We start from the raw sequence: 18,088 nt of genomic DNA, 5'->3' as shown, positions 1-18,088 counted from the left end.
GGCCCTGTGTACACCAATATCTACAGTCTCCTATAAACACAGAAGCTCAGCTTTTGTGTTTCCAAGTGAAAATCCCTCTTGTAAGTGACAGCACCATCCGCTCCTACAGAACCTCCCTACCTCTGTACTCACTGTGGGACAGGGAAGGAACAGATATCTGAGGGTGCAGTGTGTTTAGAGGTGGGGCGGGGCATCTCATTCTGCACCATAAGGCATGGAAGCCAGTGCCCCAGGGGTGATCACCGGCCAGGGGGAAGAGGTGGAGTGGTGAGTGAGTGCGCCTGGTGACCTGTGTGGGAAGATAGGACCCGAAGCTCACTTCTGCACCCTGTCTGCAGCTCACCCCTGCACCCTGTCTGCAGCTCACCCCTGCAACACCTGACTGAAGCTCACAACTGTCATCAGCTGGCCCTGTCCATAGTAACCCTCATCCATAACTGCCTGCAGTTCACCTCTGCACCCCGTCCACACCTGGACATTAAAAAAAAATAAAAAAAATATCTACCCTGAAAATAAGACCTAGTGTGTTTTTTTTTTTTAGCAAAAAAAAAATATGACAGTCTTATTTTCGGGGAAACACAGTATTTTTAAATATAAAACCTTTTTTGCAGGGATGGGCATTAATCCTAGCTTTTGACCATAACCCGGCTTTCAGCAGTGCAGGAATAAGGAGTCTGCAGGACACCATACATCATATAGGCATGTCACAAACTAGCAGGGGACCTTAAAGTGGAACTAAAGTCCACAAGTACTCACTTGCGCTCTAAAGATGCAACATCCACAAGCTCCCGTGTTGGTGTAAATTTGTTTTTTTTTGTTTTTTTGGCAGAAGGGACATAGGAAATTTCTTCTGCAATAAAAGGTCCTGCCTGATCATAAATGTATTTTTTTCTTCTTCAGTACCACTTTAAAGGAGACTGATCACCCAGCACAGAGATAGGATAGTCTCCTTAATAGGAAACACTGTCTCAAGCAGAGTTTGCATTCAGCATTTTTGATTAAGACAGAAAAGGAGCCAAGCGCACCGTACAGAACACAGGTTTAAAAATAAATAGATTTCTACCCGGAGAACAGCTTTATGACTAACAGAACTGCTTGTTATGGTATAATCAACTTGGGTAAAAATTTTTATTTTTGCTAGCTATATATGGTCTACTTTTCTTTTTTTATATTAAAACAGAATGCTTGGTTTTAAGTTAAAAATAAAATCTCTGGCCTTCAATGTCAAGGGTACAGCCTTAGTCAACAAGTTTCAATCCTTATAGTGTCCTCTTAGTTCTAGTAAATTGGGACTGTGAGTGGTTGCACTTGCTTTGCATATGGACTAGTTACACCATGCACCATAAACAAGATCCTTCATTGAAAGAAAAAGAAAAAAAAAAAAAAATAAAAAAATTAGTTAAAACATACCTGTGATTTTTTTTTTTTTTTTTTAAGTTAGCACGCCATACAAAGTTATCAAATAAAAAGGAACAAAAAAAAAAAATGGAAAAAAATATTTCAGACTGTATAAAAATCTGGATAAAAGGTTAGTCCAAATAAGTCCCGACGTTTCAAATTAAATACATTTAGCTGAAAGATTTCCAGTTACATGCAGTTATTACATGGGTCCCTAGCAGTTACCACTGGAACAGCCGTCATCCACCTTCCGCATTTAAAAAAAAAAAAAAAAAAAAGAAAAAAAAAGGGGGGGGGGGGAGAAAAAGAGCATCCTTTGGTATCATGAGATCAAACGAACTGGGTAGCGTACTGTATATACATACGCACACACAATAGAATATGAAAAGTCTCCTTTTAAAACAAGGAAAAATAAATGAAAGGACAATGGAATGTGAAGTATGATGTCAAATCCTTTGAGCACATAGATGAACACCACACACCTGGTAACAAAGTGCTCGGGTCCCACTGAAATACACTGATATGATTGCCATCGCTATATGCATGCTGGCAATGGTCTACTGCATGCTGGAGTATCTAATAAGCACTGGACACGTAGACAGCAATAGGCTAGAGAGATGGATAGCTCTGGCTGCTGGTGAGAAAGCAGATGTATAACAGTGGATCCTTTACATGGAGGGTTAAATAAAGGCAAACTGAGGTTCTGTATTCTACAATTTGGGAAGTCTGTTTTCTTTCAAAGATATTTATTCCTTCTTCATTTTAAAAGACCTTCTTCTGCTCCAGCTCATCTTATCGTAGCACTGTCCGAGCACGTGGAACAGTGTGGCTGTTAAAAAGTGAAATATCAGCGGATTAGAATCCAAAACAATGACCATCAAACATACAGAAAACTGTATAAAAGACTAAATGTTTGGTGAAATTACAAAATTAAAGTATTTAAAAAGTTAAAAAAAAAAACAAACAAAAAAAAAAAAAAACACAAAAAACACACACAAAACTACACCAAGCAACACACTTGTGAGAAACTAACAACACTCTAAATAAGTGCAGAAAACAAGAGACTTATGATTTTCTTGGTACAAATCAAATATTGCGGTATTAGTTTAAGAGCGGCACAGACAAGCGGATTTAGGAAAGCTGAAAGAGCTGATCTAGCACATATTGCAGGCAAAAGAGCAGCAGAGCCCGGCAAGTACCATAATTTCATTAAGCGCATTTGGTGCAAAGCAATCCTTTTCTTCCGCTCAGGAATCACACTGTGGGGAAAGTAGAAAGAATGGTAACAAGTAATGAAACAAGCGAAAGCCTCATTGTTATGAGAAATTTCAAGGAGGGAGTAAAATGATTAATAGAGGATATCGGGTATTAAAAAAAAAAAAAAAAAAAAAAAAAAAAAAAAAAACACACCCCCAAAAAACAGAAAATGCTTAATCAAAAACTAAAATAATCACAACAATTTCAAAAGTAGAAAATTAAAAGCAACCAGCGTGTCAAAGGGTACTGACAGCACACAATATATTCTATGTATGCTGCTGCTATTTGACATGTTCTAAGCAAGCAATCTAGAATCCTATATGGGGCCCTAGGCTGCTAAAAAGAGTTCAAATCCCACAAACTAGAACATAGTTTTACAACCCTTTTAAATGGAAAACATACTATGCGGAAATGCATACAAATTACAGTTAGACGTTTCTACTTTGGCACCGAATATTTGAAGCTGAACACCAGGCAAATAGAACATCTGAATTTAACTTGATAACAGTCTCCTGCAATCCCCTATACAGCAGCACCCAGACTGAAGAGGGTCAGGCAGGACCCGGAGGCCATTAGATATACTGCAAGCAAAGGAACTGACAAGGAACATGCTAATAAGAGAAGCACAGAGTGTGTAGGGAGATGACCTCATCAGACTGCTGCTGCTCTTTTAATGTCCAATCAGAAGGTTGAGTGGTGTAAAGAGGACACTACCGTCTCTCTTCCACAGTCATAACATAACAGAAAAAGGATGCACTATCCACCTAGATTTGCTGTGGAAATATCAAGAGTGGATGGAAGAAATACAAATCCTTTAGCAGGTAGAACCATTAGCAGTTTGCCTGGAGTGCAACTATAAGTCCTCATGCACTCTGGACATTTTGATTACACCGCTAACGTTACCAGCGTTAAGTCATGTTAAAAACGTGACTTGCAGTGTTTTTGCATTAGCGTTTAGCGCCCTTTACCACGATTAGTGGCATTTTCTGCTTTTGTGTTTTTAGCGTGGTTTTTTTTTTTTTTTTTTTTTTTTTTTTTACAAAAAAATTACATTTTATTTGGTCAAAAAAAAAAAAAAGTCCAAAAATGCCAGGTTTACCGCTTGCTGCCACGTTTTCCAGCGTTAGAGCATTTTTACAGCTAAAAAACTCCTCTAGAAACACTCTAGTTTTGGGGGGTTCCTGCCAAAAACTGCTGGATTACAGCCTGTGTGTGCATGGACACATAGGATAACATGATGGGGGGTTTATTGACTGAAGAAAAAAAAAAAAAAAAAAAAAAAAAAAAAAAAAAAAAAAAAACACCTGTCAAAAGAAGCAGCTGTAAAAACGTCAAGTGTGCATGAGGGCTAAAGTATAATGCATACTGCAGTTTTTATATGGTTTCCTAAAACACAACAGATATTTTTTTCCGAAAAATAAAATATATTACAAGCTGCTCGAAAACCACTTGTTTCGTCCATGGTTTAGAAGCACTATAGTGTGAAGAAGACTTCACTATTAAATTGACTCCCAGATAAAAACAAAAACCCAGCTGAATGCTTTTCAAAAGAGAAGTACAGAAACCTAGAAATATGAGAAAAAAAAAAAAAATTGCCCTGAGGCTCTCACTCATTTTACAAGGTTACACAAGAAGAAAATGTATTTATTAGGTGTAAAACTATGCAATTTGGGTTCTGTACTTTAAACCGTACAACTGACTAATTTAATATCACAGTAACCTGTGAATGGTCTATAAACCTTAGAGTCATATAGTCGCAACATATGCTGGGAAGTTGACTATATAGTCGCAACATATGCTGGGAAGTGGACTATATAGTCGCAACATATGCTGGGAAGTTGACTATATAGTCGCAACATATGCTGGGAAGTTGACTATATAGTCGCAACATATGCTGGGAAGTTGACTATATAGTTGCAACATATGCTGGGAAGTTGACTATATAGTTGCAACATATGCTGGGAAGTTGACTATATAGTTGCAACATATGCTGGGAAGTTGACTATATTAAAGCAGAGTACATCTAAGCAAAGTGAAAACGTATCAATGAGAGTTGCCTCTTCTTACTGGAGAAAGCAACTACCCATTATGAGCTCCAGATAAAACTGAAGTGTGCATTATAAATCTACAAGTGTTTCCACCTCCACCTTAAATGGCTAAAAACAAATGCTCAAATCAGGTCTCCACAATTAAGCCTCTTAAGACCAAGACCATTGACATGCTAGGATGGGAAGTACAAGCTTACCCTCTCAATGTGCTGCTCCCTGCAGAAGACCTGGTGGTCCTTTTTGAAAAGGATGAACTGCCAGTTAAATCTGATCTGGGGTTTTGCACACTGGACTGCAGAATTACTCTGAAAAGGTCAAAATAGAATACAGTGATGTGGCCTGAATAACACACACCTTGTGTGCAAAGTGCACAAACTGATGGAGGTTTTAAATATGGACTAACAAATCCAACATCAGAAATTGAGCTTTCAAAAGCATATCTATAAAAATTGTACCACCAATACATTACATAATGTCACTTTTCACAAGAGACTTGATTTTTTTCCTGATAATGCCACACCAACATTCGAATGTTAGGGGAATGCTATATTACAGACAAAACTTGGTGCATATAGCTTCATCAGTACTTGTGCATTGGAGGCTAGCATTATTTCCAACAGGTTACTCTTACAAATCATTTACATCAGGCAATCAATACTTTCACCCATAAGCCTTTGCCATTCCATATGGAAGTTCCTACTTTGTTTCACAATACATAGCATAGATTACATAGATAGAAATACATAGATTTCTCTCAGTCTTTGTGCCCTCCAAGCTTTGAAGAGACCTCAAATGGGCAGTATTAGAATTTTTCTTCCATGACAATACACAAGGTGGTAAAAACAGTAATTAAGCATTAAAGTCTGCCAGTGCAGTGTTACAAGTAAGACGCGAATCATATCACAAAAAGATTTACCTCTAGAAATTGAGATGTGGACATGAAAGAAAATTTAAGAGTTTATATTATTGGAAACTAACTACAGTTTCCACAGTATTCCAACAGGTGTTTGTAGCAGTGCACATTAATTAAAATAAAATGGTACTAAATATTTCACTTGGGTTATAAAAAAGGCATGTGTTTGGATAAATGGGTGTTTTTATACAAAGTTAGCAACACCCACCTGGATTCAAATATAGTAGGTTTTATAGACCGTAAACCTCATTATGTGATCCAGATGAATTAGGACAGATCAGCTTTACAGGACATACAAGAAATATGGGAGCTGCTACTGCTGAAAGTCCCAAAGCTTTGGTGCGGTCATTTAATATACTTGCTTAAACTACTGAAATACTGACCCAGAAAAGATGTAGGCATATCAGGTGGCCTTGCTCTGTATATAAACAGGTTTGCTCCAAATCAATAACTTTTCAAGTAGGAGGATTGGGATGACAGCACTAAAACTTTCAAAAACAAGACATCAGTGATGGCCCGCCTAAATTTTTCTTGAGAAGTTTTTTTTTTTTTTTTTTTTTTTTTTTAAAGTGGGCCTGTAATCCTAACCTAAATATCAGAGCAATCGTAACAATAAAATGTTCTTTTAAGAACTGTAGTTGGGAATTACTTTGTTCCTACAAAAAAATAATAAGATGTTCATTTGCTCATGTGGTTGCTTTTAAAAAAGGAACTTGGAAGATAAAAAGGTGATTTTAGCTGCTTATATGGATACCATCTATTTTCCCTCTGCCTCCTGGACAATCTCCTGCTAGATTGTCCTCTTTACTTCTAGGTTTTTTCCTGACCTCTTACTACTACCTGAAGTTTCCAAAAAGAGGTATCGGGCCATAGGTCTGTTTTGAGAAATGATCCATGTTCTAAGAGTATTAATTGATTTTATGAATCGAAGAATGAATTGGTCAATTTGGGATAAAAAAAACCACATAGAAGATAGAGAAATCTACTTGTGTCCTTGATTTAGACATGCAACATAATCATCATACAGGTGTATTAAACAAAATTTCTTAGGTTTCCAATGAAGGCCAAGATATTCAACAATGCTGCTGTGTTTGTCCAAAAATAAAATTACCTGAGCAGTGAGGGCTACAGGAGGTGTAGCGGAGTAGAACACATGCTGGCCAGTCTGCACGCTGCCAGCACATGCTACAGTCTACATCCTGCTTTGCAAGCTGAAGGCTTGGGGGATGAAGGGGTAAAGATGTGTAAATCGGGGTACCAGGTAGCAGATGAGCTGCCAATCTGTTGTTCTCCACAGTAGACTGAGAAACAAACTTGCTTACATTACATAACCTATGAGAGACCACTAAAACCTAGCCATCAGCTTTTTACCAGCTGTGTACCTTTCATATATCTCTATCCATGCTAGGCCAACTTAATAAAATGCAAAGAAGTTCTTTATTCTCGCGTGACAAGATCTCTGTATGTATGTATGTTTATTATTAACATACTACACATAGGATTTTTTGAAGGACGTTGATTGCAGAATATAGAAATACAAGTGGGATGGGTTTATGGTTTTAACACGTTAACCCGCAACAGCAGCAAATATTCACCTTCACTTCTCAGTTTGTCCACTGTGTGCCAAGAAACAGGCCCCAGGGTGGTGACAAGGGTGTGAAGAAAGAATCCTGACCCTACCTATGTTACAAGACAACTTGGAGCTTACACAGACCCCTCGTGTATGGTGGCTGAATATGAGTTGCAAGGGAGTGAAGGGAAGGTATACATATCCAAAGACATGCTGGTAGGTGAATTGGATCCTGTCTAAATTGTCCCTAGTATGTGTATGAATGTAAGTTAGGGACATTAGGTTGTGCCCCATGAGGGTTAGAGACTGATGTGAATGTACAACATATATGTAAAGCGCTGTGTAAATTGACAGCATTATACAACTACCTGAAATAAATAAATGTGCAGGTAATGGAGCTGGAACTTAAACCTGTTCTTTTGCACTGAACAGACAGCAATGGCAGTCTAAATCAGCAATGGGCAAACTACGGCCCGGCGGACCTTTTAATCCGGCCCGCGGAGCTAGGCCCCCGCTAGGCTCCTCTCACAGTCCGCCCTGAAGACCAGTGTAGCATGAAAATCTGTCTCCTATGAGGATCTGTCCCCCTCGACGTATCTGCGCATGTGCCGGAGATCGCCGATCGGCTGCTAATGCCTGAAACTGGCACATGCGCAGATACGTCGAGGGGGACAGATCCTCACAGGAGACAGATTTTCATGCTACACCGGAACGGCGCGGGAACACGGCGAGAGGAACGTGCGGAGCAAAGGTAAGTGAATTGACACAGGGGGGGACTTGGGGACTTAATATGGGGAATGAATTAATAGCGGGGATGAATTACTATAGGGGGGATTACTATGGGGGAATATTACTATACTTACTATGGATGACACATACACATCATTCATCTACTCTTGGTCCGGCCCCCGGGTCCAATATATGAACCCATTGCGGCCCTCAAGTCAAAAAGTTTGCCCACCCCGGTCTAAATACTCATCTTGGCATACATTTCCCTGAAAGGTCACTTTGCTATGTTTTATTACAAAAGCTGTTGTTGCAATTTAGCAGTGGGTATTAAAAACACTGTAAATTTTGTTTGCACTTGTAGTTTGGTAATACCAGTCTGATTCCCTTAAAGCCAAGTTTAAGCATGGCTCTTTTTTGCACAGTTACATTGGTTCAGCTTATATGTAAATGTGTCAATGTAAATATGCAGGTGCCATGCCTGTGGAAAACGACTAGTAGGGTACCATTCAGAGAATGCTGTATTTTCTCAATGAAAGCAAAATGTTCTCTGAATGGATGAGGTGGGGAGGTGACAGCACAATCTCCACCTCATCCAACCAGAGAACACATTGCGAGCTGGACCAATATCACCATGCATAAAAAAAACATATTTAAACATTAGTTTAAACAGCCCTTTTAAACAATAGTAAATATGAACAATGTGCTAATAAAAGCAAAATATAACACTGTACACAGACATCTAAAATCTGTATTACTACATTAAAGCAGTTATCCAACATTACAAAATGGGAGATATTAGAAAAAAATGAAAGCAATTACTGTGAATGCATTCCAGAAATGAATGAACCTGTATGGAAGGCTGCTTGAAAATTAAGAGCAAAGACACCAGAGACATTACAGAGACTTCCTATTAGTAGTACTATTTGGCTACCAAAGACCAAGAGGATTTTCAGCTACACAAAGTGCGTCACTGATTCTGTATCACTAATGTTCCAGCAACTGACATGCGTAGTCAACAGAGGCACCCTACAGCATTGTGGAATGACAAATGGGCTATGACATTGTCCTGAGTTGAAGCAGGATTGTAGGAAATGTCTGAAACTCCGATCCCATGCAAGGAGGACATGCTGGTAGCTTATGGGGCCTGCGCTGATGGGCTGGATAAGAGAGGTTCACTTTATTATCAAAAGTAAGTGTAGTGTCCGCAGCAACTGAAGCTTAAAAAGTAGCAAAGATAATAAAAAAAAAAAAAAAAAAAAAGAAGAAGAAAGGAGGGGAACAAAAAAAGGTTCTGGCTTTACATACACTTTAATCCCACCAACTGTTTAAATATACCCCTCAAGGGCTATTGTTGAGATCTCTGCAGACCTGCTATGGTCATCATCCCACTCCCTGTTGGTCTGTGTATAGATTTAATATTATGGACGGCCCATATAAAAATCCAAAGTCTCCCCAAATCACCCTAACTGAATATATCACTTTAGGTGGATTAACCCATTATGCTTAATAAAGCCAAAAAGACGCTATGACCCCTGAATATTGAAATGTAGTGCCGTTATCCCAAAAACTGGCAGTTAAGGAAAATTACTGCATCCCACTTTTTAACAGTTTTAAAACGCTTGTAAATAGGTCAACTTTATAGTTCATCAATATACTCCTCAAGAGGATCAAACTGTACCCCAATAGCATTTTGCCATCTCCACAACATTGCCTTCAAATATGGGGTGTGGCAGGGACATAAGAGCCCTATCAATTACCCACTAGAAGCAAGAACGGATTCTTTACTAGTCATGGACAATTTAAGAGCTTCCTTCATTATGGACAAATTCAAGCTGCAAAGAAAATCGGAAGCCATGTGTTTGCTTGGTCAAAGTGACCAATGTATATTTGTTAATGAACTCTGACAACAGTATGGTTTCTCTACAGGGAAAATACCATAGAACACATCTATGACTGAAAAACTAAAAAGATAAAATACACAAACCACAGGCATTCCATAAAACAATGCACCACCAAAACTGTACAATGGACAAACATTCTCCAAGTATACAGCATACCCTGGTAGATGTCAGAAGGTAGGACGTCGTGACTGGAGAAGCTGTTAGAACCTTTTTTGATTATCTATTTAACTATGGAGATTAACTGTGTAATCTTTAAAGGGCAGGACATTCTAAATAATAAAAAAAAAAAAAAAAAAAAAAAAAAAAAAAGGAGGAGGCACAGGATAGCAGATGTATACGGATATTGCTCAACATCACTCTATTGCGCCAAAATCTGACTCCTATTAATAAATATGTGCTGCAACTTTAAAGTAATTTTCTGAATTTCAAACATAATCTACAATATAAATAGTGAAAAATAGTGCAAACACCTTACAGTGTTAAACTAATAATAATATATGAGCATGCATACATCATGAGAGGGACCCAAGTAACCTCTCACACTCGTAAATTGACAATGACATAAAAATTCAAAAACCTAAAGAAGGAAAGACTTATACCACATCAATACATTAAAATGAAATAAAAATTAAAAACACAAAAAAATAAACACTAATTATGTGTTCATTCTAATAAAAAATAAAGTCCATATCCAAGAACTAAATAAGATAATAAACTAAAATAGAAAGTCCCGTGATGAAAAAAAATTGTGTATCCTTCCGTGTTCTCAGTGTATCCCCCACTCGGGTGTACACTCACCAAATGGATCATAAATGCAAGCAAGAAAGAATAATTCCAATGATGTGTGCTGGGAGGTCACCCACAGATATATCACTACGAGTTGCCCAAATGATTCAATCCTCCATATATTAGCTATTCCACTTTCCACTGTATCATGTAAAGGAAGCAGAAACAAGAACCGCTCCAATGGTGTATTACCCAATAAATTGGAGTTTATTGCTTAAAAAAATTGCACTTACAATGCAGCATTAAAAAACAAGCCCATACGTTAATTGTGAAGGGTTAGTTGGAACCGCATGGTGCTCTCACCCCCATCGGATCATCCAGCAAACGCCGCCATGTCACGTCCGGTCTACGGACCACGGCACTTCCGGTCAGCCGCACCATCACACCCTGACGTGTTTCATCATATCCTGGCTTAATCATAGGAATCCCTTTATCATAGGGATCATAGTTTATGTGTTCATTTTAAATGTATTTATGTGGTATAAGTATTTCATTCTTTAGGTTTTTGATTTTTATGTCATTGTCAATTTACGAGTATGAGAGGTTACTTAGGTCCCTTTCATGACGTATGCATGCTCATATTATTAGTTTAACACTGTAAGGTGTTTGCACTACTTTTTCACTATTTATACTGTGGATTATGTTTACAGAATAGCAGATGCCTTGGTCAGATAAAAATTAGAATGTCTGAGGGTCTAAGAGCTGATTCACACATGTGGGGTGAGGATTGAAGCTCAGCTTTCACAGCTAATTCACACCGTAGTTGTTCAGCTGGTCAGGTTTACATCAGGTTCAGGAAAGGATTAGCTCAGGATTTTATCCTGTTCACACATATGCGGTTTAGAAACGGTTCCCATAGAAGTCAATAGCCTGTAACCCTCACCTGAACACACTGCTCAGAAATCGTACAGGACTCTTTTTCAAACCGCACTGAATCTGCGCTGCCAGTGCTCTGGACATATGTGAACAAACACCATAGGAAGAAAATTTTATTTCACATGTCATGAGGATTGGATGCGGCTCAAACTGCATCCAATCCGAAAATTTGTGAACCGGCATTTACTGTTGCAAAGTAGTAATATTTTAATTCATTGTTAAATTTATTTAACATTAAAACAGTGAAAGAAAAAGCAGGGGAAAGCAGACAAAGCTCATGCACTTGACACATATGACAGAACACATCTAATGGGGCACTTACACTAGCCATTTTACCATGGTCTTGAAGGCTATTATGTTCTTAAACCATCAAAACAGAATAGCAGGAAGGGCAGAGGGGAGCCCCACACAATCCACCAGGTGATTATGCCACACAGTGTAGAGAACAGCATAGCTAGGGCCCATCTAAAAGGGGAAAAGATGGAAGAACACAAATAGAGATGGAGAAGCAGGGCTTGGTATGCTGTTGATGGTGCAATAGCAGTGATATGTGATTGATCTTTATTGGCAAGTCTTTGAGGGCAACATTATGAGACAGACACAGCTTTGGTTAAAAGGAAATCTAAACCCAAAAACAAAAGCAATATATTGCAGCTTATCGACCTTGTGGTGGAGCTTATTTTCCAAACTAAAAACATTTTTCAGCAAATACAAAAAATACCTGTTGATCATGAGAGAAGTGCAGTGTTTATCACTTTCTGTGAGCTCAATTTTATGCCCAAACAATGTTATTTTTCTAAACATCCAATACCCCCATCTACAATGAAATGTAAGGGAAAGAAAAAAAAAAAAGTGATTTCCACTGCCTCTATTGTGAAAGCAGTGGTTGAGCAAGCATAACCATCCAAGCACAGGATGGGTGTTTTCTGCAGAATTACCAGGTGAAAAAATAAAATGCCTGAAGAAAAAAAAAAAAAAAAAAAAAAAAAAAGCAATAAACAAATTTGCCACATCTAAGGTTCGGTAAGCTGAAATACATTACATTTTTTGTTTTTGCATTTAGAGATTCTTTTAATGAAACAAAATAATTGGTTCCGGTTTAGAAATTGTCCCTAACAAGAGTACGTATGTATGTGAGAGAGGATTGTAAGCTCCTTGAGAGCATGGACTGATATGAATAAATAGTATTAAAAAAACAATTGGCACCCATTTCCTGGGTCACCTATTTCCTGAGTCTAGCCATTTTTCATTAAGTTTGGGTTGAATTCATTATACTGCATGACCTGACACGCATAGGTCTCAAAAAAAGTCAGCAGGTCTATGAGGTTCTCACTTCTACATAAGCCTTTTTACCAATATGCACTTCCATACGGAAAGACCGTTTTGGTTGGGCTTAGGCAATAATCAAACTATTCAGGCTTAAAGTGGTACTTTAGTCAGAAAATTAAGTCCTGCTACATCACTTCAGGCTGGCCCCTTTTGCAGAAATAGCAATATAAAAACATTAAAATTAAGTGCCTATACAGTTTACAATCTTGTAATACACGGTCTTCCCCTACTCTGCACATGCTCAGTTACTCTTGATTTATAGGCACTGTGTCGAATTTGTAGAGGCCGAACAGCTGACCGCCTAAAGAATTACTGCTGCTCAGTTCCACTTTAAGCAATCATTAAATTACATAATAAAAAAGTAAAATTTACACAGACTCCAGATAAATCGGGTGTGGATTGTAGATTCATTGAGTCTTGCCTCATGTAAATAATTTGTTTATTCAGAAATCACAAAAAAAAACTTAAAGGCTCAAGGCCCTCAAAGAGTTGACCGGACAGCACAGACTGTCCAAGACCAAAAGCTCTGCAAATGTATGGGCCAAACTTGGGACAATATAACGAAAACAAGGACAAAACATGACTGTAATAAACTTTAAACGTAAAACTGTGGCAAAGCTACTTAAGTTTAACTAGGTATATACAGTATTAGTAACAATAGTAAATGTATCTAAAAACAATCACTGACCTCCATAACTGCAGGCACCATGAAGCAATCACTCTCAAAATTCTAAGGCAGTTCTAAACATTTTCACTGTCTCCTATTAGTTTGTTAGGCCTCCCCCCGTAAATCCTTCTAATCTGCTCATTTCGTCTGCGCCCTTGCTCTTTGTTGCAGTTCAGAGTGCTCAGGTCAAACTAAAACAACTTCATTCCTTTTGTGAACTTGGAGGACAAATTGGTCAACAGTGTTTTCACCTACAGAGGACAGTGAGGTCTTGCTTAAAAAGCACATTTGCTGACTGTTAAGAATTTGTAAAAAAAAAAAAAAAAAAAAAAAAAAAAAAAAAAAGAGAGTTACATGCCCATAGCCTTGCCACAGTTGTACTTTAAACAAACAAGGTTAATCCAGTTTCAGATTTTTGTTAGGTCACAATTACTCTTGCACAATTGAAAGAAAGGGTTAACCAACAGATGCACTCACTGCAACATAAAAAAAAAATATATAAATATAAAATATATATAAAAATCCAACAAGAAGATAAATTGTCAGAATAGGGGAGTCTGAAAAAAATTTCCACATATAAAAATTATGATTGCTGTTGCACAATTCAAATACTACATATTTTACTAATAAAATTAAAAACACGTTACCTAAAAATATGTGGTACATGTAAAACAAGGCAGGTCAAGACCCAAAATTAAAACAGAGAATTTGGTTTTAAACTCTACTTCAATAAAATTTAAAAAAAAAAAAAAAAAAAAAAAAACCAAAAAAAAAGTGACACTGATGGGTAACAAGATTGCTAAAGGAAAATTTGACCTAATGCAAGTATTGGCAAACATTAAAATTAAACACATCTTGGCCAAAATATTACTAAGGTAAATGCTGAAGTTCAGGGCCCTTGGTGGAACCTAAAAGTAGATACAGGGTATGTAGATCAAGGTCCCATGTCCGTATGCAAGTCCTTTGGATTTAAGGTCCAGAGCTTTACATGAACATATGATTGCTGCCCAAATGGAAATTAAGCCCTGCACTATCCTGACTTTCAGATAGGAAACGGAGCAGGATTTCAATTTAGTCAGTAGTTGAGGATCCATGTAAAGCCTGGACCTAGGATCCATTGAGCTCCACAAGGGCACATAGATCAGTTTAAAAACAAACACAGGCACTTGCAGGTCACACAATGGTAATATTACCTTTAGAAACATTAGCCAAGATCAGGTTTACTTTAAAGAATGGACTGGTGTAACCAGAGTTAGGTCAAGGAGGAACATTTGCTCCTGAAAGTATGACTAAAAGGCAAACAATTTTTTTTTTAAGTTCTGGACAGAGAGGAGATGGATTAAAACACCTATTAGATTTTTACTCATGGTCGGTGTCCCAGTTAGGCAGATTCACCCTATCTGTACAGTTTACCAATTACCACAAAACAGTGAAAGTAAAAATTCCAAATTTTGGGTTGTCCCCAGAAAAATAACAGAGGGAAATTGTCCAATAGGAACACTAATTATGGTGACCTGGAAGTCCCCAAGAGATTCATTTAATTTGCAGGGATTTCTTTGCATTTCTCTTTTGCCTATGGGACAGGAAGAAAGGGAATCTGAGAGGGGTTATAGTCCTCTTACTCTATCCAAAAATGGGGGGAAAAGAAAAAAAAAAAAAAAAACACTATAGATTTTGTCTTTAGGATTTGTGACTTCTGCTGCCTATGACAGCGTGTGAACCTTTTAAGTGTAAAGTGCAACTTCCTATATGGCCGGTATTCATGCTGAATTGTAAAAATTTATGGAAACTAACTTTAAAAAGGGAACCAGTGCCAATTCCATGCACAGTAAAGCTACAGTTTCACTTAAGAGCAAACAAAACTAAAAAATAAAAACCCAGTGTCAAGCTCTGTCACTCTTGCTGGAGCTTATATGTGACATTGCTGGTGTCTGGTGAACTGTAGCGCATCAAACAGATGCTGCATTCTGGGAGAAAGAAGTAAAAGGGAAGGCAAGTATATCCAGCTTGTGGGAGACATTGAAATGGACTGGTTACTTTGCCCTGGGAAAGCAAAAACACAAAACTTTAAAAAGACAAGACTTTTGCCTGAGACATTAAGATGCAGTCTGACAGACGGCCTAGAAGTCTGCAATCCTGAAATTTCAATTCTTTATTATCTTTGGTGAGCCACACCAAAGATAATAAAAACACTTGATAACCCCAACTTCATTCAAACAATCTCAACTGTTAGGTTAAAAGATATAAGCCAAATATAGACTCCTGTTCTTCAAAAGGATTAGGAAAAATCACTACCTAAAGTTAGCTACCAAATCACAAACCAACAATAGCCAGTTACAGATCAGTACATGACAGACCATGAAAATAAGCAGTCATTTTATATCAAATCAGCAGCCAAAGCCAGAAAAAAAACAAAAAAAAAAAAAACCACAAAACAAAAAAAAAAACACAGGCAAACCAGGACAAAAATCAAGTCAAAATGCATTATTCTAAGTGTTATCCCCCAACAGACTGTCCAAACTCCACAGGATTTTAGTGGCATAATCTACCCTATCCCCAGTGATGGTGACAGGCCCCATAAGCAAGCTTCATACACCCAAGCCACATTCTGCACATACACCTCCAGTAGTAGATGCCTTCAAAATGTTTGAGCTCATAATAATCTACCTTCTGTTATCTAGTTACAATGTGGAGGACATCATTCTGGATGGCTAGACACTAAAGCCTTCAAAAAAGGTGTTTAGAAAGGCAGGTAAGCACTACATTCTTCAATAAAGAACGCATACACTACAACCTTTTGTTTAAATTTGAACTACAGGATTCTTTCAATCTGTAGAGCAAGTTTAAAAATATATTCTGCAGTATTGGCACAGAACCAGCATGGCCTAATACTAGCTTTATCATTGTGAGAAACTTACGACAATGGAGCCGACGTTGACGTTCTTGTTTGTCGCTTGCACTTCAAGGCACGGAGCTTATCGCCCTGGGTAACACCATTGGCTTCTTCATCATCACTGTACTGTAAAAACAGAAACAAAAACATAAAAAAAAAGGTAGGAGTGAAAACAAGGAAACTTTACAGCAGTTTGGGTGCATAATCCAGTATACCTAACAATTCGAAGCATGCAGGAAAAGGCTTATCATGATACCTAAAAGTGTAATCAGTTATCAGCACCCCTCTAATTGATCCAGTGGTCTGGGAATTTGAAATCCCAGCTCTTCTCCCTTCTCCATACAGTGTTTGAGATTAGCCAGATAGATTCACTGTGACAGCGCTGGTCACTCAGAATCAATCTGGTCCATCCAGGAAGCACTGCACAGAGAAAATATGACAAATAGCATCAGCCAAATAGCTTGTGGGAGCCAAACTCCTGTAACCGTTTATACCAATGTGGTATGAATAACCTTCAAAAGGACAGGGGTTCCAAAGTAGGAGTTGGAAAGTCTTTACATTTCCCAGTTAGGAAGAGAGACGAACATCTATTGTTTTTTCCACAAAATTTTCTGGAAAAATACACCTAAATGCACAAACTTAAAACCCAATTTTTTGGTAAAATAGATGTTGCAATGAGTAAAATAGATACCGAGCAGCTCAAGATTTAAAATTTCACACACCCATGAAATGGTGCCAAACTATGGTACCTAAAAATCGCCATTAGCATTGCGTTAAAACACACACACACACACACACACACACACACCTCCTCTTTACAGGTTACCAGTACCGAGTTAAATGTGAGTTCTTGTGCTAAAATTATGGCTCTCACTGAGACATTTGCTACAATACCTCACGTGTTGTGCAATCACGGTTTATAGGTGCGCGGGACCTACGTGTGTGTTTGCATGTAGACACAAGGGGACGGGTGCTTTCAATTTTTAAATTCTTTTTATTTTAATTTAAAATTTTTGTATTTTACTTTCCATTCATCTTTATCGTCATCAAAAGAGATGAACCCTTGTGATAGCTTGGAAAGCAACAGGTCCTCTTTATGGAAAGACCTGGGGTCTATTAGATCCTGATCCCTCCTCCGAGAAAAATAGCGATGTGTGTAACTTATTTTAGAGTGAGTGTAAAAAAATACAGCTACCACATGTAAGGACTAAAAGGTGCAATATATTAAAATTTTTGTTCTTGGATTTAGTTATCCTTTAACATCACCCACAGCATTGAACAGCGTCATTTGTGACTTGTTCTCTGCAAATTGTAGTTACAATGAGGATTCCGAAATGGCCTGATGTCACATGTTTACAGAAGATTACCAATTCAATGTCTTCTTTGCCAGAAGCTTTGCTCATATCATCCCGAAGAGAAATGTCATCTACTCCAGAAAGTATAAATGTCACTGACACTTTGTTTCCATTTTCCTGCTCTCTCTGTTTTTTGCGGTAAATGTCTCCTTCCATCCAAAGGCTCACTTGCTTGCTGTAAAATACATGGAAAAAAAAAAAAAAAAAAATACAGTCATGGTCATAAAAATGGAACGATTAGTGATCATTAACCAAATTAAACTACCCTTGGCAACTTTTTAAAATTGATATGATACAACAGCTGGGTTTACACTGATTTTTTTTTTTTTTTCAAAGGAGCAAAGAAACAGGTAGAGGATTCAGAAG

The 18,088-nt window shown here is 37.9% G+C and overlaps 1 protein-coding gene across 1 annotated transcript in view; it reads right to left on the bottom strand.

Moving 5' to 3' along the window:
- Window positions 1-1,109: 1,109 nt before the first annotated feature.
- The window catches only part of LOC149435300 (dual specificity protein phosphatase CDC14B-like), a 56,661-nt gene continuing 39,682 nt past the window's right edge, over window positions 1,110-18,088 (bottom strand). Inside the window, exons 11-15 of the mRNA XM_089662810.1 lie at window positions 17,735-17,897; window positions 16,393-16,493; window positions 4,901-5,008; window positions 2,598-2,657; window positions 1,110-2,227 (exon numbers count right to left, since the gene is read on the bottom strand). Of these exons, the coding sequence (XP_089518936.1) occupies window positions 2,191-2,227; window positions 2,598-2,657; window positions 4,901-5,008; window positions 16,393-16,493; window positions 17,735-17,897 (469 nt within the window). The 3' untranslated portion in view covers window positions 1,110-2,190. The remainder of the gene's footprint in view (window positions 2,228-2,597; window positions 2,658-4,900; window positions 5,009-16,392; window positions 16,494-17,734; window positions 17,898-18,088) is intronic.

This window comes from Staurois parvus, unplaced genomic scaffold (genome assembly GCF_062004578.1).
Source record: "Staurois parvus isolate SC_StPar_1 unplaced genomic scaffold, SC_StPar_1.0 ptg001555l, whole genome shotgun sequence".
Taxonomy (NCBI): Eukaryota; Metazoa; Chordata; class Amphibia; order Anura; family Ranidae; genus Staurois; species Staurois parvus.
This window is presented reverse-complemented; position numbering and strand designations above follow the sequence as displayed.